This window comes from Epinephelus lanceolatus, chromosome 21 (genome assembly GCF_041903045.1).
Source record: "Epinephelus lanceolatus isolate andai-2023 chromosome 21, ASM4190304v1, whole genome shotgun sequence".
Taxonomy (NCBI): domain Eukaryota; kingdom Metazoa; phylum Chordata; class Actinopteri; order Perciformes; family Serranidae; genus Epinephelus; species Epinephelus lanceolatus.
This window is the reverse complement of record NC_135754.1, coordinates 37959116-37982657: the sequence shown is the minus strand read 5'-3', so window position 1 is coordinate 37982657 and position 23542 is coordinate 37959116. Positions and strand designations below refer to the sequence as shown.

At 42.6% G+C, this 23542-nt stretch overlaps 2 protein-coding genes across 3 annotated transcripts in view; one reads left to right on the top strand and one right to left on the bottom strand.

Annotated features, from left to right (window-relative positions):
- hid1b (HID1 domain containing b) overlaps nucleotides 1-23542 on the bottom strand; it is a 78415-nt gene that overhangs the window by 26404 nt on the left and 28469 nt on the right. The window lies entirely within an intron of this gene.
- On the top strand, nucleotides 2862-13498 carry plaub (plasminogen activator, urokinase b). Of its 2 annotated transcripts, none has more exons than XM_033611084.2 (11): nucleotides 2862-2983; nucleotides 3066-3234; nucleotides 3325-3426; nucleotides 3508-3661; nucleotides 6060-6157; nucleotides 6248-6289; nucleotides 6587-6785; nucleotides 6880-7031; nucleotides 7112-7252; nucleotides 9538-9686; nucleotides 9772-13498. In XM_033611084.2, the coding sequence occupies exons 1-11, from the start codon at nucleotides 2918-2920 to the stop codon at nucleotides 9964-9966; spliced, it is 1467 nt and encodes a 488-aa protein (XP_033466975.2). In that variant the 5' UTR covers nucleotides 2862-2917; the 3' UTR covers nucleotides 9967-13498. The 2 variants fall into 2 exon arrangements, with proteins under 2 accessions (XP_033466975.2, XP_078019560.1); XM_078163434.1 differs by having other exon boundaries at nucleotides 3322-3426.

Here is a 23542-nt window from a genome sequence, read left to right as displayed (position 1 = left end):
CATCGTCTTGTTAGCTAACGGTCTGTACTGCACCTGGATTCCTGCGTAACAACATTTGGTTCACTGCATGCTGCTGTGTACAGCACGTCCGTGTTCACTGGCTCAAATTTATCATCGTGATTAAACCCCAAATACTTCCAAACAGGGGCAGAGCAGGTTTTTCTTTTTTACCAGTCCTGTAACGTTATCCCCAGCACTCCCAGCTCAGCTGCATGTCCCACCAGCAGAGACTGACCTCTAGTGGAGCGTGCTGTGCACTACACTACATATCCTCAATACAGCATCTCTGTATCAGTTTAATAGAAAGAGAAGTGTAAATACTTTTGACTGTATTAAAATCATACCGTCAGGATTTCTAAATGCTCTGAAATATCCTCCTGTGAACCAAACTTCTGTTTGGTGCCCATGTCTCTGAGCTATTTGGGATCAGTAGCTGGTAAGTATAAAAAACTAAACACTGTCAACGAGAACTAAGTCCCAATGTCCTCAAACGAGACGATAATAAAGTCCCAATGTCCTCAAACGAGACGATAATAAAGTCCCAATGTCCTCAAACGAGACGATAATAAAGTCCCAATGTCCTCAAACGAGACGATAATTAAGTCCCAATGTCCTCAAACGAGACGATAATTAAGTCCCAATGTCCTCAAACGAGACGATAATAAAGTCCCAATGTCCTCAAACGAGACGATAATTAAGTCCCAATGTCCTCAAACGAGACGATAATAAAGTCCCAATGTCCTCAGATGACACAACAATAAAGTCCCAATGTCCTCAAATGAGACGATAATAAAGTCCCAATGTCCTCAAACGAGACAATAATTAAGTCCCAATGTCCTCAAACGAGACGATAATAAAGTCCCAATGTCCTCAGATGACACAACAATAAAGTCCCAATGTCCTCAAACGAGACGATAATAAAGTCCCAATGTCCTCAGATGACACAACAGTAAAGTCCCAATGTCCTCAAATGAGACGATAATAAAGTCCCAATGTCCTCAAACGAGACAATAATTAAGTTCCAATGTCCTCAAACGAGACGATAATAAAGTCCCAATGTCCTCAAACGAGACGATAATTAAGTCCCAATGTCCTCAAACGAGACGATAATTAAGTCCCAATGTCCTCAAACGAGACGATAATAAAGTCCCAGTGTCCTCAAACGAGACGATAATTAAGTCCCAATGTCCTCAAACGAGACGATAATTAAGTCCCAATGTCCTCAAACGAGACGATAATAAAGTCCCAATGTCCTCAAACGAGACGATAATTAAGTCCCAATGTCCTCAAACGAGACGATAATTAAGTCCCAATGTCCTCAAACGAGACGATAATAAAGTCCCAATGTCCTCAGATGACACAACAATAAAGTCCCAGTGTCCTCAAACGAGACGATAATCAAGTCCCAATGTCCTCAGATGACACAACAATAAAGTCCCAATGTCCTCAAACGAGACGATAATTAAGTCCCAATGTCCTCAAATGAGACGATAATTAAGTCCCAATGTCCTCAAACGAGACGATAATTAAGTCCCAATGTCCTCAAACGAGACGATAATTAAGTCCCAATGCCCTCAAACGAGACGATAATAAAGTCCCAGTGTCCTCAAACGAGACGATAATTAAGTCCCAATGTCCTCAAACGAGACGATAATTAAGTCCCAATGTCCTCAAACGAGACGATAATAAAGTCCCAATGTCCTCAAACGAGACGATAATTAAGTCCCAATGTCCTCAAACGAGACGATAATTAAGTCCCAATGTCCTCAAACGAGACGATAATAAAGTCCCAATGTCCTCAGATGACACAACAATAAAGTCCCAGTGTCCTCAAACGAGACGATAATCAAGTCCCAATGTCCTCAGATGACACAACAATAAAGTCCCAATGTCCTCAAACGAGACGATAATTAAGTCCCAATGTCCTCAAATGAGACGATAATTAAGTCCCAATGTCCTCAAACGAGACGATAATTAAGTCCCAATGTCCTCAAACGAGACGATAATAAAGTCCCAATGTCCTCAAACGAGACAACAATGAAGTCACAGTGTCCTCAAATGAAACAACAATAAAGTCCCAATGTCCTCAAACGAGACGATAATTCAGTCCCAATGTCCTCAGATGAGTATGTCCCTATTAAATCCTTGTTACTGTTGTTGTGATCAGGTTTTGGACCTTGTCCTCTTTTGTGTTGGGATCAGCTGCAGACTGACTCAGCAGAGATGGCTGCCATCTTGTTTTTACATGGATCAGTGTATTCTGCTCTTACTGCTACTAGATGGCACAAAAAAGTGTCCACAAACGTGGACAACAGGGCTGAGTGAAGCAGAATGAAGTCTAAGTTCCAGTAAACGATAGGGTGTAATACCTTGATACCGCCCAGGTCTCTTGAACAGTGTTTTTCTTTGGAAATACCTGAACACACACTTGGTAAGATTTTACGTCACACACAGACCTGTGAGGACTGAAACCATTTCGTCTTCATGCGGTCAGTATTAGCACATCATACCAGTTACCCAACTGGTGTTGTTGTGGTGTCACTGGGTGTGGACGCCAACATGCTGCAGGTTTATGTGTCCAGACAGTCGTAAATATGTGTCACTGTGTTTTATTACTTCATCAGATTCTGTTAAATTCACCACACAAACAGCTGTGTGTCCAACCTGACAGCTGAGCTTCAGACATACCACACTTATCGATATACCTCCTGGATTAACACGTCTTACTCATCCACTCGCCCTGCACACATTTCTTCACACCAAATCAGAGAGGAGCTCCTCAGCCAATCAGAGCCCTCCCTCCTCCCTGCACACCACAGACAAAACAGAGTCACCCTGAGGACGTTCCCGCACAGCTCTCTGCAGGCTCGCTCATGCTGCTGGGATTTCAATCTGTGCAGTGAGGCAGCGAGGCAACATGACAGCGACCACAGGTTTGGGTGTTTTAATCTGCACCCTGGCGGCTCTGACGACGACTGACGCTGTGAGGACAGTTTTTATTACCTGGACTTAAATGTTGAATTTAATTTCATGAGATTCATCAGACTTTTTTTTTGTACTTTCAGGGCTCATTGAAAGAAAAAAGAGGGATGGCATTTTCTTTCTTCTCTTCCTCCGGCTCCTCGTCACCCAGCTCCTCTTTGTCCTCTTTTTCCTCTTCATCCTCCTCTTCTTCATCCTCTTCCTCTTTGTCCTCTTTTTCCTCTTCCTTCTCCTCCTCCTTTGAAGGTTCAGGTGAGAAACTCTACATTCGTCAGTGCTCTCTGGCCCTTTACATTCACACCAGGCTGTGTTGAACTCTATCATCTCATTTTTCTCCAGCAGGGATCTGTCTTAACGGAGGCAGGTCCATCCCGTCCTTGACCACTGGGGAACACATGTTCTGTTTGTGTCCTGACGGTTTCGAGGGGACAATCTGTGAGACAGGTACAAACCTGAACAAACAAACCAATTTTCTTTTTGTTTTTACATTTGTAAAGAAAGCTCCTGCTGCTGCTGTGTCTCCAGTGACAGGTGGTGAATGTTACGATGGTGTTGGACTGTACTACAGAGGCAAAGTGTCCAAATCAGAGAGTGGACGAACATGTGTGGAGTGGGACTCAGACACCAGGCAGCGGTACATGTCTTCAGATGTCAACTCAGGGAGGCACAACTACTGCAGGTAAGATACAGCCTGTAGATATTCAGCTCTACTTAGATGGATTTGAATTGAAACACTTACTGTATGGGTGGCGGTAGCTCACATGATGGAGACAGTAGCAAATAAACATTTACTCACTGAACTTTAAAGGAACAGTGTGAAGGACTGAGGGGATTTAGTGGCATCTAGTGGTGAGGATTGCACATTGCAAACAGCCTAAACTTCTCCTGTTTAAAATTCCTTCTCTGTTCATCGTTATGGAGGTTTTTCGAGAGAAACGAATTATCTGCAGAGGTCTCTTCCTCTCCAAAACAAACAGACCAGGTGATTTAAACCTGTAAAGACAGCACTGTTTGTCAGAGACAGACCTTTAGCCTTCACTGGCTTACTTGTGCTCACCTTTTTTCTCTGATGACTTAAGATCCAGATGTTCAAGATGCACTTACCAGGCGCAGAATTATCCACAGAGATCTCCTCTTTTCTAAAACAAACAATGTATAGGATCCACACTAAAATGCATGTACAAACAAAAGCCAAAATTGGCATGCACCAAAAAATATTTGACAATTTCTGCAATCAGGCTCCACCTCACCATCTGTGTCGCCAATTTCCTGTCTCCAAAATGTTGGTAAGAATGTGTCCAAGTTTCTCCCATCAAGTCTGTTTTTATAGATCACAACTTCTGTGTGGGAAGTGACGTCAGTGTTGCCAGGTGTACGATAATTATTGTATTTGTACGATAATTTGGCCCTCTGTACGATGTACAATCAATAATCCCGGAAAAAAGGCCAAATGTACGATAATTTATCCACTTCATGAATGTGTGGTTGTAATCAGTATGCCAGAGTTTTTCTGTGGGCCCTGAAGGCATCTGTTCCCATGTGACATGTTTCCAGCCAATCGCACTTTGCTTAGCGTGAGATACGGGTGATGTTTGTCTCTGAACAATGAGCACGATTGGCTGAATGGTCAGCTGTACCCGCCCCATGAGGCGCTAGGACCCGTCAGGAAGTCGAGCGAGAATGAGATTCAGAACAGAAGAAGAAGAGGAAAAACAGAAGCAAGGAAAATGGAAAAAAATAAACCAAAAAAGTAAACACTAGAGTGACTATATTTGCCTATAGCGCATCAGTAGGATTGTTATTTTGGTTACGACGCATGTATGATAATTTCCCTCAAAATATGATAATTTTGAGTCTCTGGTACGATAATCCTACATTTCCCACCTGGCAATTCTGAGTGGCGTACGCCTCTTTCAGGCCTCATTTTGTGTGTAGTGTACACACTGTTCCCTGTTGTTTTAAACCTGTAAAAACACTGAATGAAGCAGTTTCACATTAGAAATCAATTTTTTTCCAGAGCCTCCATTGCGAAGGGGCTTCTACCTGCTGTGGCCAATGTGAAAACGCAAAAAATGTGATGTCCCTAGCTTGAGCCAGTGTTTGGCGATCTCCGTAGATGAAAACCTGCTTCCTCTGTAGATAAAAACAGCTCATTCTAAAGTAATGAGAACACAACACTTACTATTTCCAAGTGATCTTATTGTATTCCATTTCATGTATTTATTTATAACATTATATTCATTACTAATTGTGTAACAATTAAAATCTAAGTTTGGTAGCTGTTTGAAATGTGGCAATACTCATAGAAAGAAGCTGATTGAGAAACCATGCTGTCGGTTTCAAAGTACCTGTGGTGCTGTTTATCAGTCTAGATAGTTTTGGTGTGAGTTGCAGAGTGCTGGAGATATCGGCCGTAGAGCAGAGTTCACGTTAGCCGGTATGTGCTAACTTTTGGCTGGTATCACGTGTTGTCGTCTAGTAAATGAAAATATCAACAGCCAAAATGTCTGATGGGAAATATGCCAAATATATAAATAAATAAATAAATTCATTAACAGCATATTTTAGAGCCTAATATTGTGTGACCTATTAGATATGTTTTCAAGACAAAAACAACTTTAAGATAACTTTATATGATTTTAATTACAGACGGGTCTATTTACCCACCGAAGCCGTACAGAGTGTGTCCCTGCTCTTCAGAGCTTATGTCACATCCACGGCGGTCACAGTCTTCCTCTTAGCGTTCTCAGTGTAGTTATGTGAACGGCTCAAGTTCTCTTGGAAGACCTTCAACACACTACGGGTCTCTTGTAGAACAGACCAGAGATATGCTTCACTCCGCCATGGCGAGCCCAGTGGTGGATAGCGGGCTTGGAGATTTAGGGCAACACTTGGTGCACTCCTTTGCCTCTGCCACTAAACCTGTGATTAGTCACTGCTTCTTCATTTAACCTAATTTTAAGTTATTTATTTGAAGTGTTTCATTTCCATTTAAATGTCGGCTGTTACATGGCTCTGTAAAACATGTGTCGGTAGTTGTTCTAATTCTGGAGTATTAATGTTGATGCGTTTTTCAGGAATCTTCACTACAAACGGCGTCCGTGGTGTTACGTGTGGAAAAGACAGAAGCTGATGTGGGAGTATTGTGGTATTCCACGTTGTGGTTCCGACTCGCGTGAGTGCATTCTCTGTCTTTACAGTCTTCCAAGAAAATCTGAACCAAATTGCATGTTTCATCAGTGTTAAACACCCTCTGATCTTGTAGCTCCTGCCCCACCCACGCCTGCACCCACTGAGCCAGAGCCAGGTAACTTCTCTGCCTCACTCAACTCAGTCGTGGCTCGATGGTTTCCCTGCGAGATGCTTCAAAATGTTCTTGTCTAGCCGTTCTATGGTGTGACGGCGCTGTGGTTACGGTCGGGTCAGGTTTATGCACTACAAACACGGAGTTAGGGTGAGGAGAAGATAAGGATTTACGTTGAAGTGATCACTTTAAAACATGAACTTGAATCTGGGGAAACCATCCGGACACGACCATTAAACTCACTGTACCGCATTTTTGTACTTTCCCCCTCGACTGTCTCTAACTGTGTGTCACCCCCAGCTGCAGAGTCCGCATGTGGCCAGCGCTCCAGGAGAAAGCTCATGAAGATCGTGGGAGGAACAGTTGCCACTGTGGAATCCCACCCGTGGGTTGCTGCCATATTTTGGCGCAGCAAAACCAAGGAGAAGATTTTCCGCTGCGGGGGGAGTCTGATCTCAAACTGCTGGGTCCTCTCAGCTGCCCACTGCTTCCCTGACAGGTAGGAAGTGACATCACTTACTGGAACTGCAGCAGGTGCAGGGGAATAAAAGTGACATCAAGTTGACTGGACTTTTCTTGTACATGTGTTTCAGCTCCCACAACAAGCCGCGCCGCTTCTCCGTCGTCCTGGGGAAGAACGTGATGAATGAGACGGACCACGCTGTGGAGCAAACATTCAAGGTGGAAAAAGTCATCGTCCACGACGGGTTCGACAACAGTGATGGAGACTACAACAACGACATCGGTATGAACACGTCTGTAGATGCTTCAGTGTCGATGACGTTTTGTAACCGAAGCAGTAATTCCTTGATAAATGTCTCGCAGCCCTGCTGAAGCTGAAGGGTAAAAATGGGAGGTGTGCAAAGGAGACCAAGTCTGTGAGGACTGTCTGTCTGCCGCCGCCTCAGCAGAGACTCCAGGCTGGAGCCACCTGTGAAATCGCTGGATATGGGAAAGAAAAACACGGTGAGGAAAGTCCTCTGAATCCAGTTGTCCTGTCTGACTGTGTGGACATAAAGCAGAAAGTACATTAACACACAGATGTGACAGCTGGACAGAAACCATTAATATTAAAGGAGCACAACTAAAGGGTCTTTCTAAAATTGGTGCCACAAAGTTGGTTCTTTATCCTTGAGTCGAGATAATTACACCGCACAGGACCAGCCATTAAATGGCCACAGTTCTTGATAAGCGACGACATGTATATGAGCTGACTTTGTCATCGGGGGGCGGAGGGGAGGGTGGATGACAGACCACTGTCCAAGACCAAAAAATTACAAATTACAGACATCAAAGTGTTTCCAACAAAGTTTGAGCCCCCAGACGTGGGTGTTTTGTAGCTACACATCAAAACATTTCCAGTGCCGTCTGTGCCCCTAAATATGGGTGTGTTTTAGTGACACACTGAGAAATTTTCAGCAGCATTTGTGCTTCCAAACGTGGATGTTTTTGGTGACATATCCCAGTGTTTTCAGCGCCATTTGTGCCCCTAAACATAGGTGAGTTTTAGCAACAAATCAAGGTATTTCCAGCAGTGTTGCCCACAAACATGGTGATTTTACGTGATACATCATGCCATTTCCAGTGGTGTTTGTGCCCTGAAACATGGATGATTTTTAGCGACACATTGAGGTATTTCCAGTGGTGATTGTGCCCTCTAAACATGGGAGATTTTTGCAACATGTCGCAGCATTTTCGGCAGCGTTTCTGCCCCCAAACATGGGTATTTTTAACGACAGATAACAGCATTTCCAGCTGCGTTTTTTGCCTCTGAATGTGGATGTTTTTTAGCGACACATCAAGGTATTTCTAGCAGCACTGCCCACAAACATGGTGATTTTAGGCGATACATCATGCCATTTCCAGTGGTGTTTGTGCCCTCTAAACATGGGAGATTTTTAACAACACATCACAGCATTTCAGGCAGCGTTTCTGCCTCTAATTATGGGTGTATTTTAGCAACACATTGAGAAATTTCAAGGGGCATTTGTGCCTCCAAATGTGGGTGGTTTTTAGCAACAAATCAAGGTATTTCCAGCCGTGTTGCCCACAAACACGGTGATTTTAGGCGATACATCATGCCATTTCCAGTGGTGTTTGTGCCCCCAAACATGGGTATTTTTAACAACACATCACAGCATTTCCAGTGGCATTTCTGCCTCTAATTGTGGGTGTATTTTAGCGACACATTGAGAAATTTCAAGGGGCATTTGTGCCTCCAAATGTGAATGTTTTTTAGTGACACATCAGTGTTTTCAGCGCCGCTTTTGCCCCAAAATGTGGGTGGTTTTTAGCAACAAATCAAGGTATTTCCAGCAGTGTTGCCCACAAACACGGTGATTTTACGAGACACATCATGCCATTTCCAGTGGCGATTGTGCCCTCTAAACATGGGAGATTTTTGTAACATGTCGCAGCGTTTTTGGCGGCGTTTCTGCCCCCAAACATGGGTATTTTTAACAACACATCACAGCATTTCCAGCAGCGTTTCTGCCTCCATATGTGGATGTTTTTTAGTGACACATCAGTGTTTTCAGTGCCGCTTGTGCCCCAAAATGTGGTGTTTTTTTTTTGCGACACATCAAGGTATTTCCAGTGGGATTTTTGCGCCTTAACATGGGTACTTTTTAGTGATACATTATGGCGTTTGCTGCTGCGTTTCTGCCCACAAACATGGGTATTTTTTAACAACAAATCACAGCATTTCAGTGCCATTTGTGCCCCAAAACGAGTGATTTTTAGCAACACATTGCAATGTTTCCAGTGATTTTTAGGGACACTTTGCAGCGTTGCCATCAGTGTTTCCAGCGACAATTTATCCTCCTGAACGTTGACAGTTTCTAGCAACATATCGCTGTATTTCCAGCTGCGTTTATGCCATCAAATGCAGGTACTAAAAGCCCAAGACTGATTTTTGTGTCTCAACATAACCACACAGCAACCACAGCGTTAGACCTATTTTTATCTTTGAATTTTTGCCAACAGCCATTAAAGACGGTGATTATGGATGAACATACTCTCAGTGTATCTATAACACTAATAAACACTATTAACACCTATGTAACAGAGTGAAATTTCAACCTGCAGTGTAACTCCAACCATCAGATAAATGTGGTGGAGGAAAAGTGTTGTCAAATAGAAACCAGTTCTTCTAAACTGCACCTAAGTGACTGTAATTAGTTTCTGCCTCTAATGACGTGTATTTGATGAATCATAATAGGTTGTACAGTAACAGCTTTTCTTCTCTGCAGGTTTGTGGTATAAGTCTCAGTTCCTCAGAGAAACTCAGGTAAACATTCTCGCAGATGATGTCTGTCGACAGGAGGACTATTATGGAAACTTGATCAGTGATAACATGTTTTGTGCCGGTCGCCCCGACTGGAGTCAGGACGCCTGCGAGGTATTCACGACAAGTCCAAACTCGACCAACCTTTCACGGATCGGCTTGTTGATTTCCATTAATGCTGCTCGTCTCTCCCCCACAGGGAGACTCAGGAGGGCCTCTGGTGTGCCAGGTCGGCAGCAGGCTCTTCCTGTTCGGAGTCATCAGCTGGGGGGACGGCTGTGCAAAGGAGAATCGACCGGGCGTTTACACCACAGTGACCAATTACAACCAATGGATAGCAGAGAAGACGGGGCTGCCGTCCATCGCTGCCGGCTACATGTTCCCTCAGAAGTGAAGCGTGAGGACAAGAACTGTTACTGCTGCTGTTTTCTTATCTTTTCAGTGGCCTTAAAGGACACGGCTGCAATATCTTAGATTTTTCTTAACAAATCAAACGAAAACACCAAAACCAAGAATACAACAAGTATTGTGTCGATCCATGTTCAAAAAACTACTGACAATCCCTACCACTTATTAGGAGCACAGTTACAAGAGGTAGTGGATAAATTCTTTCCCTATGAAATTGGAAACCTTTCAAGACACGATATGATACGTCTTAAATGGCGTAACATAAACAGATGCGAATATGAAAGTAACAGTTTTATCACAGTGACATTAGCCATTTATTTGATGGAGACAGTAAAGCATGAATGCTCTCATTTTGTTCACAACACGATCAATTGATCAAATTAGTCATGAAATAAAAAAGAAAAGCTTCATTACGAGGCCACTAGCGGTGTTCTGTAGTTACGTTAGCAACACTGATTTCAGAGGAGCACTAACACGTGCAGCAACTTCGCTGCTGGACTGAAGTCTTGTTTTGGGTGTCATGTACCATCAAAGAGAATGCGACAAAGAAATATTTCAAATTGCGGGACTGTCACGCACAAATCAGCAACAGCAATGTAACATTAGCTAGCTAGCTTGTTAGCTACCAAAACATCAGCATGCGACTCACTGTTTGTTTTTGTTATGCTTGTCATAAAGGAAAAGACCATAATACAACATGGTTAGATAGATAATACAATCGTTATTGTAGTCGTTATTGTAGAAAATATATTTGTGGGTTTCCTTTGTTGCCTCTGCAGAGGTCTCCGATGACTTCTGACTCGGTTTAAAGTGAGCCTCTGAAAAACCTCTGTCCAAAGAGCCATGTAGCCCGAACACTTCACACTCACTGTTGGCAACTCCTCAGTAGGAAAAGTAGCTATTGGCTGTCCTAAAAGTGGCTAGAAGTCGCTAAATGACATCATCGCCTAATCTGCATAATTGTCCATATGCATGTAATTGTAATGGCTGCTGTAGAAGAGAAGAATAACGTCGTGGGAGAGACAAAAACTGAGTAAAAACCACCCTGAATATGTTTAGAACTACAAATGAACCTTCTTTCAGTGATTTATATTAGACAAAGAAAAGTTTTACATTTACATCCCGCCCTGACTGTAAACCTGGTCGGGATCAGCCAGTGGTGGTTCTGCGCAAGTGCGATTCACTTGCAGTCTGGACGTGGAGGGGTTAACGTCTCCTGCTCTGACTGCAGCTGGGAGGGAGGACTGGGCCGTCTGTGAGTGCTTTGGGGCGAGAGAGGAGCTCACGGCAGCATCCGCTGCCCGTTGAGAAGACTAACAATGATACGTGCTCTCACAACAGAGTCTCCAGAAGTCTTCAATAACATCAGAAAAAGTCGCTAGATTTGTCGCTAGTTGCTTTTTTGAAAAAGAGTCGCTAGAGGGGTCTGAAAAGTCGCTAAATATAGCGACAAAGTTGCTAAGTTGGCAACACTGTTCACACTGCAGGATCAGGACACCCGACCCTGAGTCGTGACCACAGAGAGGTGGGGGCTTGAGCATGGGGTTTATTGGGATTACGCCTTATGTTGCTTTTACATTAAATGCGATGCGAATGTTCACGTTGCTTTGCACAAGTTTGAACACTAGAATATTTTGTGTTGACTTGCTTCATACGTGCAAATAACTCCCAGAGGATCTTAATGCTGATTTGCTATCGCGTTGTGTATTGGTCACTGAATTTCACATTTTCCTCGAAATTGCGCTACTTGTTTAATTTGCGCCACTTAATTTGTGTCATGTGCGTTGTGTCCATCGCATCCATTGTGCCGCCTGGCGGGAATTCTCGTCTAATCGCATCTTTACATTGACTTTACATGAATTCACTCGCGCTAAATTTTTTATTCGCGTCCTGTGTGAGACACAACATAATGCTGTATTCACACTGCAAACCACAATGCAACAAAACATCTGTGCTTTTAATGAATGCCTGAGCCTCATTTTAACATCACATTTCTCCGCCCCATTGCAACTCCACGTGCACCCCAATGCACATAAAGCTAGCATAGCGTCAGCTCATCCACCTAAATAACACAGTAAGGTTACCACAGCCAGAAACCAAAGCATGTAACATAGTTGACACTTCACCGTGTCATTAGGTTGCTGAAAAAAGTTGAGGCCTGATTGGTAGTACGTCATGCCCGTCCACAGCGACAAGTGTCAGGCATCAGTTTGTAGCTTCATGTCTCCGACTTCCATTAAGAACAACATGTATCCTGTTGCTGTGACGCTTGTGGTGTGAACACAGAATAAAATCTACAGCCATGCGAGAACTACTGTGAGGTGCTTACACACAATGTTGCTTTGAGCTAAATGCTAATGTCAGTATGCTAAAATGTTCATGGTGGCAATGCTAATGTTCGGTTTAATATCGGTATTGTCATGTTAGCATGCTAATAAGCACTAAACACAAAGTACAGCTGAGGCTACTGGAAATGTTACCTTCCTGCTGCCCACTGGAGCAACAAATGTGGATTCATCCACCACTCAAAGTAGTCCCCAACAAATGCACTGTTTCCTTCTCTTTGAGTAGCATTTAGGAGCCGTTTTAGGAAACTTCCGAGCTTTTTTAAAATGCAAAACTTTAAATTTGTGAGCTGTTTTCAAAGATCTTGAACCCAAAGTGTTTGAGCCACAGACAGGGTAAAGAAAACATAACGTATTAAGAGACGTACACGTTGTAATGCATTGTTGGTTTTGGTCTTTTCATGGAATTTGTTAAAAATGAGCGAGATGCATTATATCCATTTCCAGCATGTTGCAGACATGCATGCTGCTGTTTAGATTTTTTTGGATGGATTTATTTTTCCCACCATTCCAGGAAGCCACTGGTTTCCATTCAGTAATGAAAAATGATCCGTAGTTAAATTGCGTTAACCTATTTCTTTAAGCTTTGTTTCCTTTACCAAAAGTTTATTTCCATAAAAACAATGTGTCAGGGTATCTTACATGTATACAGCTGTTCTGTGGTATTTGGTATTTCCTGATGATTCTTTCTTATGTAAAAAAAAAAAAAAAAAAAAAAAAAAGATGTTTTATTTACAGATTTATTTTTATATTTTTTAGATTTTTTTGTAGATTTTCTTCACAATGCTTTTTGTAAATGGGTTTTTGTTCATATTGTTGCCTTCAATTAAGAATTGTTCTACATTTTAAAGGTCGTAAATTAAAAGAAATACAGTACTGCACTCCCATAAAGTTGGAGGTAATCACAACTACATATATACTGTTAACTATCATAGTTTGGGGTTAATATATTTGTACTTAAAACCTTGCATTCATCTTCACTGTCTTCACATTCTTAATGCAGATATAGATTTTATTTAACTAGCATGTGCTCATATACGTTTTTTAAGAACGTCTGATTCTCTGCAGTGGATCTCTGATGTTTATCTTGCATCATTTTGTACGTTTTATATTTTGTACATTTCAAATGACACATTGAAAATAACTGTTAAATAAACGAGCTGTGCAAATATGTGTCATGAATAAATCAAAAACTGACTGTAAACATAAATCACGTCGACGCTCTGAAAACTTCCCACAAATGATGACACACCCTTTAATTATTTAACGCCTCTGGGTTTCCTAATGATGCTTCGTCAGTATTTTAATAGCCTGAAATGCTGCTTTTACGACGCCGTAAAAATACAAAGAAAAGGCGTAACAGCACAAACAGACTGGTACAGTACTGGTGATTTACTTTAATATTTTCATTTCATTCAACTTAATATTTCTTCTCTAAAACATCTCAGAGGTAAATACTGAACTTCTTACTGCATTTATCAAACAGTTTTAGTTAGTTTATCCTTCCTGTTCAGTGAAAACCATGTATGTGTGCTGAGAGTTTGTGATAAAGTGAAGACTGAATTGTTCCTTTATGTGCTGAGAGAATTCTCCGCCTTCTTAAGCTACATAAACTCTTTAAAAACCCTCCTGGATCATCTGAAAAATGCATCATCACAAAGCTGAGAGACCACCTGAGAGACTCCTGCTCCTCCCTCATTTACTCAGTGTTCACTCCTTTATGACATCAAACCATCATCTGTACCACCTCTGCTGTTCTTCCCTTTTCATTTCTACCATTAGAGCACCATCTTGTGGTCAAAAACATCAGGAGAGAAACAACAGTTCATCACATCAAGTTGATCAAAGTCAAATCTCACTCTTCATTCATTAAGTCCATGTGACAACAGCGTGTTAATTTATATCTGTGTGTGGTGTAGAGCGGCTGTGATCGAGGAAATGTCCCGCTATAAGTGAAGTCCAGTCTCATCTCACCACATATATTGAGCCACACTGACATTTTAGGACATAAATAATCTCTAGGAAAATGCTGCATAGTATCTTTTAGGGGTGGGAATCACCAGAAGATCCATGATACAATATTATTGTGATTTTAAATATGTTGCAAAAAGTATTGCGATAAAATATACTGTGATTTATTACCTTTTTTCAACTGTAAATGATGTTGATGAACTGGGAAACTTCAGTCGAGACCAAAGTGTCGAACCAACCGTCCCAAAGAGCCACACTGCTGCCTGGTGTTGTGATGTGCAGAGTTAAAAAGAAACAGTCAAATGAGCGGAAGGCATTAGAGTGAGTTTTAAGATCTGATATAGTTAAATATAGTTGGAAGTTAATGTTGAGCACCGTTAGCAGAACTCCTCTGGGGTTAATTGAGCTGTAATTAGTCTGCCTGCTGCAGAACATCCACCACTGTGACCCCCCCCCCCCCCCCCCAGCTCCTTCATCATACTCTCACAGAGCACACACACACACACACACACACACACACACACACACACAGCTAAATTTAACAGGTTGCTTTTTTTATCCAGGAGGAAGCAGCAGTCTTGCTCCTCTCGTTTCCCTCTGAGACTCTGAATTACTCCACAATCAAACATCCTGGAGGTCGAGGAAGTTCAACAAGTCGTGTTCACATGATCTGATAATTACAGTTCCCACATTACAACACATTGTGATTTAATGTGATGCAATAATTTGTGGTGTTTCTCTAGTTTTAACTTTGGTTAATTTCCCCCAGAATTTTACTGTGCTAATATTGATTCATTTTTATATTTATTTTGCTTGTTTGACAGTTTGATAATTATCAGCCTGATATATTGTTAAATATTACTCTAGTAGTTACAATAGTTAGATCTGGTATAGGCAGTTTAATCTTGGCATCACTTGGCAAAAATCCCAAAATAACCTTTGAGCATATTGTAATTAAAGTGGTGTGAGAGAAAACCTTTGCTCCTCCTCTTGGCTCTCTTCCTGTGACAGGAGACTTTCTATTAATGCCAATTAATGATGTATCTATGGCCATTAATATTTCTCTTCTCAGTGTCCGTATCCGCTCAGACTAAATATTGTATTTTGTAAAATCTATCTTAAAATACAGGGCGGTATTGTTGTTTTGTTGAGTAGTATCCATGGTGACCTAATGACAGTGTTGGTAATATAACACATAATATAGTACGTTTTGGCACTAATGTTACCAACGGGATTTTGGGTAATATTACATTTACAATGTCACATTATGTGTTATCCAATAAGTTCATTTTTCATTCATCCACACTGCTCCACATCCATCATTGTACCAGCAGAACAAATATCACCTGAAGGTTGTTGTGTGTCATCACATCATTATACTCCACATGATAGAAGGGTGCTGGTGATCTGCACATGTGTGTGATGCCGTACTGTGTTATCATGTTCAGTGTGTTTCCATTAATACACATGCAGCGTCTCTGATGTATCCCGCTCTGCTTTGCGTCCTAAGGCTGCCTGAAAGCAGCGGGGATCAGGAGCTGACCTCCGGTTTGTTTTGTCCTCATCCTGGTCATCGACACATCTGGGTGATGTCAGAATATCCTCCTGAGCATTTACATTTCTCTGAGCTATTTGGGATCAATAGGACCTGATTAGTATTAAAAACTAAACACTGACAATGATAATAAAGTCCCAACATCTTCAAACAAGTATTTTCTAATTAACAGCGTCTTAGCTTGTTGCTGTTGCTAAAGTTGGTCAAATATTGCTATATCAAACTGCAAACATTAGTAATCATAAATAAACAAGTTTCAACCATTAAATGTGATCAGGTTTTAGACCTTGTCCACTTTTGTGTCAGGATCAGCTACAGACTGACTTGGCAGAGATGGCTGCCATCTTGTTTTTACACTGATTAGTGTGTTGTGCTCTTACTGACACTAGATGGCATAAAAGTGTCCATAAACGAGGACAACGGGTCTAAAGTAAGCCGAATGAAGTGTAAGGTGCAGTAAACCCAAAATGTGATGTCCTCATATGAGGACACAGGGTCTCAGGAGGATATGGGTGTAATACCTTGATACCGCCCAGGTCTCTTGAACAGTGTTTTTCTTTGGAAATATGTGAGTATAGATGTGTTTCCATTAACATCTCCTACAACTGCAGAGCAACGCCGGCACACCGTCCTGTTCTTATAGACGAATTTGGCAAGCGATTTGTGTATGCCGCCATCTTGTGGCGGCGCCATTGCTGCGGTGACATGTGTCAGTCATCAATTCATTATGCTGTCATTGTGAACTGACTCTCTACAATGACAGAATCATGAATAGCTGGATTGATGATGTTAGACAGTGGCCTCCGGTAACTGATGAAGGTATCTTAAATGAGTACTGATATTAATATAGAAATTAATCATTTGTTTGAGCGATAAGCAGGAAAGATTAGAGTAATAGGAAGATAATAGACTGTATCATTAAACACTGTGTAATATAACGTTAGCATACGTTACGTGTGCTGACGTTAGCAAGCTAGCAGCGTAACATTTAATCATTATGGACAGGGTACGTGACCATCACATCATATTGAAGGCGATCAATATTGATCGCCTTCAATATGATGTGATGGTCGTCTAAAAGGTGGTGTAAAATTTGCCCGACCCATCCGGAGCTCAGGTAATTTTGACCCTCAATCAGAGACCTGTAACGTTAATTGCTGTTTTTCTGGTCATCGGAGGCCAGGCCATCAATAAAATATTCTTGAATACCTAAAACAAAACACAAACACGTGTTGTTGTTGTTTTTAGTCACGTAGCCTGTCCATAATGATTAAATGTCACGCTGCTAGCTTGCTAACGTCAGCACACGTAACGTATGCTAACGTTATATTACACAGTGTTTAATGATACAGTCTATTATCTCCCTATTACTCTAATCTTTCCTGCTTATCGCTCAAACAAATGATTAATTTCTATATTAATATCAGTACTCATTTAAGATACCTTCATCAGTTACTGGAGGCCACTGTCTAACATCATCAATCCAGCTATTCATGATGCTTTTATTGTAGAGAGTCAGTTCACAATGACAGCATAATGAATTGATGACTGACACATGTCACTGCAGCAATGGCCCCGCTGCAAGATGGCGGCATACACAAGTGGCTCGCCGAATTAGTCTATACATTACTCTCTCTCTCTCTGGTGTTGCTGTAGCTGACCGACGCACAGGGAACCGGCAGGTGAGTCTTCCTGCTCCAGTGTATTCTATCTATTAATCGACGTCAGACTGTTCCAGAGGCTGAAAACTAAAGAGGACAGAGCGTTTGCTGTCAGGGCCTCGAGACCCTGGAACAGTCTGCCCAAGGAAATCAGGTCGGCCGAGTCTGTGATCTCTTTTAAGTCCCTTCTTAAAGCATACTTCTATCGGAGAGTCTTTACTGATTTTACCTGAGTTTTAAACTGTCTTTTATTTCCTCTGTTTTTGTACACTAAAGTGTTTTTATCAGTTCTTTTAAAAGTTGTTTTCATATCTTGTCAGTTTTAATTATTTTGTACTTTGTAGCTCTGTTTTGTAAAGCGCTTTATAAATAAAGATTATTATTGTTATTGAGGCAAGATGTGTTAATAAACTGTAGAGGAGTTGAGCAACATGTTTTAATTAATTATGATCGTAAAGTGCTTCTTTAAAATATCTGAAATATTTGTTATTTCAACCAAATGAATTTCTGTTACAAGAGGATATTTCCACTGTTGACCAGCAGATGGCAGCAGAAGCACAATGAACGAGCACCTGACTGTGTTCATGAGTTCCTGCTGTGGCTCACACACACACATACACACACACACACACACACACACACACAGTTCATCAGTGGATGTTGCCTCAGAAGAGCTACAGATGCTGCTTCATGTTTACTCCTGTCTCCGCGTCCACCAATCAGAGCCCAGGGCCCTTGAAGCCTCTGTGATACATTAAGTCATTGGGTTTTCCATGTGTCAGTCCTGCCGGCTCGAGATAACAGTCACAACTGACAAATGACGACTGCATCTCTGCACGACGCTCCTCTGAGAGCGTTTTGTTGAAGCCGATGAAGCGTATGAAATGACACAAGATTAAAGTCAGGGGCCGTTGGCAGCTGTCGAAGCATCGCGTGCATCAAACATAATTCATCAGAGAGTAATTTTAGGCTCTGAGAGAGTCTGAAAGTCAATTTGAGAGATATTCTATGACTCTATCGTTTCAGGAGGTAACGCTCAGAGGTATCAGATCAAGACTAACCTGAGTCATGTTTGAGATACCGTCTGCTGCACTGAAAAAACTTCCTGCTACCCACGAAGGAAAGAGCAGGAGCCCCTCGAGCAGGAAATGACATCATAGGTGTGTGCTCATTGGCCGGGCAGTGCAGGAATGCTGAAAGTGGCCTGCTGGGTGAGAGCGGTAACCAGACGCCACAGGCTGGAGGTCACCACACATGGGAATATTTGAACTTCAGACAGAAGAATTCATTAGAGTGTGTGTGCGGCGGGCAGGTGGCTACGGGATGAACAACATGGATGCACCTGAAATAGAAACGCCGCCGTGAGAGAAATGTCACCGCACAAAGCGTCAAACAAGAGGTTACACTGATTCGACGCTGGGACCTGCAGGGTGCTGCTCTGGCTAATCATCGGAGCTTGAGGATGTGAATGGCCGTGGCGCTCATTCTGTGTTTCCTATGGGCCACAACCCACACATCATGATTCCCTCATTAAGTATGACTCCTACCCACAAGTGTCAACACTTGCAGGGAGGCGGATCGAGAAGCAGTGACCTCAAAACATCTGCTCTTTACAACAACACAGCGCTCCGCTCATCTGCTCAAACGGCCAAACCCCTCATGACAAAACTCCACTGTGTAACCGAGGCAGATAAACCTCTGAGTAGCGGTCATTTTGGAGCACTTTTTCTCTTACTCTCTCTCTCTCTCTCACACACATACACACAATGCCTTCCACATCCTCTCAACTCCCTGCCGCCTTGCCTCGCTGATAGTCCCACACTTTATAAATAGCGTGCGCTTTTAATATGCGCGTGTGTCCAGTGGATAACGTCAGCGCTTTGGGAGAAAGGCTCAAGGAGTGTTTCATTATAAACCTGTACCATTAAAACTTGCTGGCTGGGTCTGGATTTTGGCTCTCACGTCCCCTCTCAAACTTTTATGAGGCCAGTTATGATCCTAAATCGATGCAGGAAACTGAGATGGAGGAGTTGGGTAAGGTAAGCGGTGCCATGACCTCACGAATAAAAGGTAGTGTTGGTGATTGTGTGGCTATTTGCACCATCGCATATTGTACTGTTCAACCTCGAGGCCTGGTGCTGTGGGTACACGTCTCTACAGTGAGGTTGTTGGTTGTGTTGGATACGGCATGGTGGACATGGAAGTGCTGCAGGAGGCATTCAGAGCCTTTACTGGAGTAAAAAAACAAATATCAAACTGTAACCTTAAAATTACTGAAAATGTTGCTGATGTAGAAGTACATATCGACCCTTTCAGGGCCGACGTCACGATGACGTCATGTTATCAGCTGGAGGTGCAGCTGCCTCTCCCCCACAGGGCTGTAGGCTCCATAGGAGTGTTAAAATGTGTTTGTCTTGTTGTGTTATTGGGAGCCAGAATAGAAGGAGTCCTGGCTCAAAACCAGCCGCCACTGCCCGTCAACAAAAACAAAGACAACTATGGTTAAATGTGATAAGACCAAAGGACTGGACGGAGGCCATCATCAAAAATGCTCACATGTGCAGCGCACACTTCATATCAGGTTAGGGAAAAAGTATTTCCTGTTGTAGGGATGAATAAGGTTATGTGTATTAAGGGTTATCATGTCCACCTCATCAGAAACTGGGGAGGGATTAAGAGGAAGATTGGATTTCTCTGCAACGCTAACTTTTTAGCACATTAGCTAACGTTAGCTTCCATAGCAAAACAAACAAGTGTGGTCCTCCTTTGTAAGATTGGCTTCCTGTGACATCATCCATCCACTGAGTGAGAGCATACGGGTCGGCCAGTCTGGTCCCGTTGGTCAGTGTTTACTTATTCAAGTAACACTGGCGGTCCCGGAGAGTGAGTGACCTGACATGGTGCGTTGGTAAATTCAGTCTGACGTTCTACACTAAAATGAACGCTACATTCAGACAGCGCTCCGAATTTATGAAAGGTCCAGTTTGTGTCAGAGTGTGCTCAGACACCCAGAATGAGTATTTCTGAATGCACCACTCACATCATCTTCCTCCATCGTCTAAAACAAGACAGCAGAACTTGTTAGCTAGCGCTAGCTAATGTCTGTGGTGAATTGTTTTGCCTCCAGCTAAGCCCCGCCCACCATACTGTTTACTAACAGTCTATCATCAGCAAACTGTTCTTAAAGTCAAAGTTCAGAGATTAAAACGGCGTGTTTTATCTTGTGTTTCTAGAGTTGTATCTTTGCAGACTTGCAAGGAATTGTTAAATGTTTCATTTCTTAAATGGAGTTTGGTGTAATATTTTCCACCACGAGCATGATGGGAAATAATCTCCAAAGGAATCTAGCTGTAGTCTTGTAAACAGTAACTCTGCAGGATCCCCAGTCTTTACAAATCTTAGAGTGTGTAATCAAAACCTCACATTGCCTTTCGGTATGAGAGGGTGTCAGACTTTCAGAGGCTTGCTGGCAGTTGTTTTGTGATTTTGGGCTACAAACTGTAAACACAGTTGACTCGATTATGAACTGTAAAAAGGGCCATGAGTCCGTCACTTGTCACTGAAAGACATCACTTCAATCCTCACATTGTCATTTATCTCAAATCTAATATGCTGGAGTAGAGCCAGAAAATAAAATAATCCATCTCTGTCCAAATACTCACGGACCAAACTGCACTGGCGAGGTGACGTAACATCTGAACTGTCTCTCTGAACAAGTTCAAAGGTCACAAAGGTCAAGCATCGAGGCATGCAGGTGCTTCAGAGCGCTGCAAGAGGAAGTAAAGAGGGAAAAGCAGAGAAATCTGTGAGAGAACCACAATCACGCAAGCTGCGTGTGGTTTCCAGCTCCTTGCCAAGACCTCTCACTCTCTGCGTCCCAGACTTTCTCTCTGAGTTATCCAATCCCCCTGTCATCTCCACTGGCTGCTCTCCCCACTCCCACTCTCGACCGCACACAAATGGTTTGAATAAGAGGTCTGCATGACTGGGCTGTGGCTGCAGATGAAATCCTGAAGAGTGATAGTTTACTTAGCCTAAATACCCCCGATTAGACAAATTGAAACATTGTTGTTATGCGGTGGAAACTCAAGGACCTATTGGCCGAGTCTGTTCACCCCGTTCCGGAAAAGGTTGTGCTTGCGGACTTTCGTCATGCGAAAACCACAAGATCTGGTACAAGTGGAAAAAACAAAACAAAACCAACTGCAAAAAAAAGCTGCAACAAAATCAACTAAAATGCTCCAGCAAAACAGAAACTGTAAAAGAGAAAATGAATATTGTCACATCGAGATGATTCACAGAGGAGGCAGGCACACGCGACTCAGGCTTCTGTAACTACTGAAAAACATGTCCAACCACAAACGTTCTGTCTTGACTTATGGTATGCCTTATGATGTCACATTTTCCTCTCATTTTGATCGTCTCCAGGTTCACAAACGGGCTGCAGCAATGTGCTGCCCTGAATTGATCACAACTTCAATGCTCCTCTAGAAAACCAATCAGAGCGTCGCCCTTAATGGAGACATAATTCAAATACAACCTAAATGTCTTGACTTCTGACTCCTACAGCGTTAAAAGTCAGCCAACTGTCAAACCTCCTTCATCCCATTGAAAGCTGTGATTTGTGAGGCCGTGGAGACCATTTTTCTTTTAGCTACTTAAATATTACAGCACACACATGTACTGCACATGCACACACTTAGTAATAATACACCAAAATGATTCTAGCAGACTGGAGCTAAGCAGCAGTGGAGACTCATAAAAAGGAGCGGTAGCTGCTTCATTCTGCCAGCGGACTCCGTCTGGCCGGGCAGTCTGGTGTCAGTGCTCAGCAGCAGCAACTCTGCAACTGGAAGAATCTGCATCACCAACACAGATCAACATCTGCCTACTGATCAGTTTCTCAATACATTATGAGTCCAATACTTTGATTAATGGCTAAATACCTGCAAACTCATACAGTCCCATCAGCCTCAACTGCACTTTTTGTTTACTGCTAAACAGCTAATGTTAGCATGCTCACATATGAAACTAAGGGCCCGGACACACCAAGCTGATGGTCAGCCGTTGGTCAACGTTGGGCCGTCACAGTGAGCATGTGTCGTCCTGGTTTTTGTGGTGTTTCCCACACTGTTGGCACGAGTTGCCCCGTCTCCTTTTTTTGGCCAATTCAACACACTGAATCGGTGTCTGAGCGGGCGGAGCTCATCAGTGGGAGAAATCACTGTGATTGGCAGTTCAGCTCCATGTACGAGAGGAGAAACACAAGTGAGGAAAGTAAACAAACAACTAAAGTCAAGAGGCGTGATATCGAAACAAACTTGTTACTCATGCCGTAGTGTCAGCGCATATGTGCATGCGCTTAGGCGAGATGGCTGCCAGCTGCAGACCGCTATTCAAGACTAGTAAACAACAAAACAGTATATTTTTTCTGCATAACATCAGTCACAATTCCAACTGTGATTGTGCCACCAAAAGCATGTATTTTATGCCAAAACATGACCTGTTCCTAACCATAATCAAGTGTTTTGCCTAAACATAATCACATGAACGTACTTACACTGGTGGTTCAATTAGTCCAAAGTGCACCCGTTCAGCTTAGGCCTTTTCTCTCTGGACTGCATGTGCCAAAACGCGCCAATTTTTCCTTGTGAATGGTGTCCAGTATGATCCGTTGGCTGAAACCACTCACATCCCCTGGGCATCTATAACGTTAAGTCTGCTAGTCTGCTGCTCTATTGTTAGCATCTCTAAGACCCCACCATAAAACCCAGCAGTGGAAGTTCCTCATGCCAAAGCCATTTCATCGGTCTAAAAAGCAGCTCAAAAACTGTCCTGACAATATTTTGATCTTTTTCAGCCTGTCCCGCTAACCAGCTCAGCGAATTCATTTTGCTACTCTTCAGTTTAGCAGTAGTAGCCTACCAATACTTTGCAGTACCACAACAAAGCTAAGAGATATTTATGCTACACTGGCTAGCTAGCGCCACCGCCACAGTGTCCTGTGCAACACCCAGGCCTGCTGGGAGC

Coding starts and splice junctions, on each gene's coding strand:
- plaub (XM_078163434.1), top strand. CDS start 2,918: ATGACAGCGACCACAGGTTTGGGTGTTTTAATCTGCACCCTGGCGGCT. Junction 6,786..6,879: donor GCCCACTGCTTCCCTGACAG/GTAGGAAGTGAC, acceptor CATGTGTTTCAG/CTCCCACAACAAGCCGCGCC. Junction 7,253..9,537: donor ATATGGGAAAGAAAAACACG/GTGAGGAAAGTC, acceptor TCTTCTCTGCAG/GTTTGTGGTATAAGTCTCAG.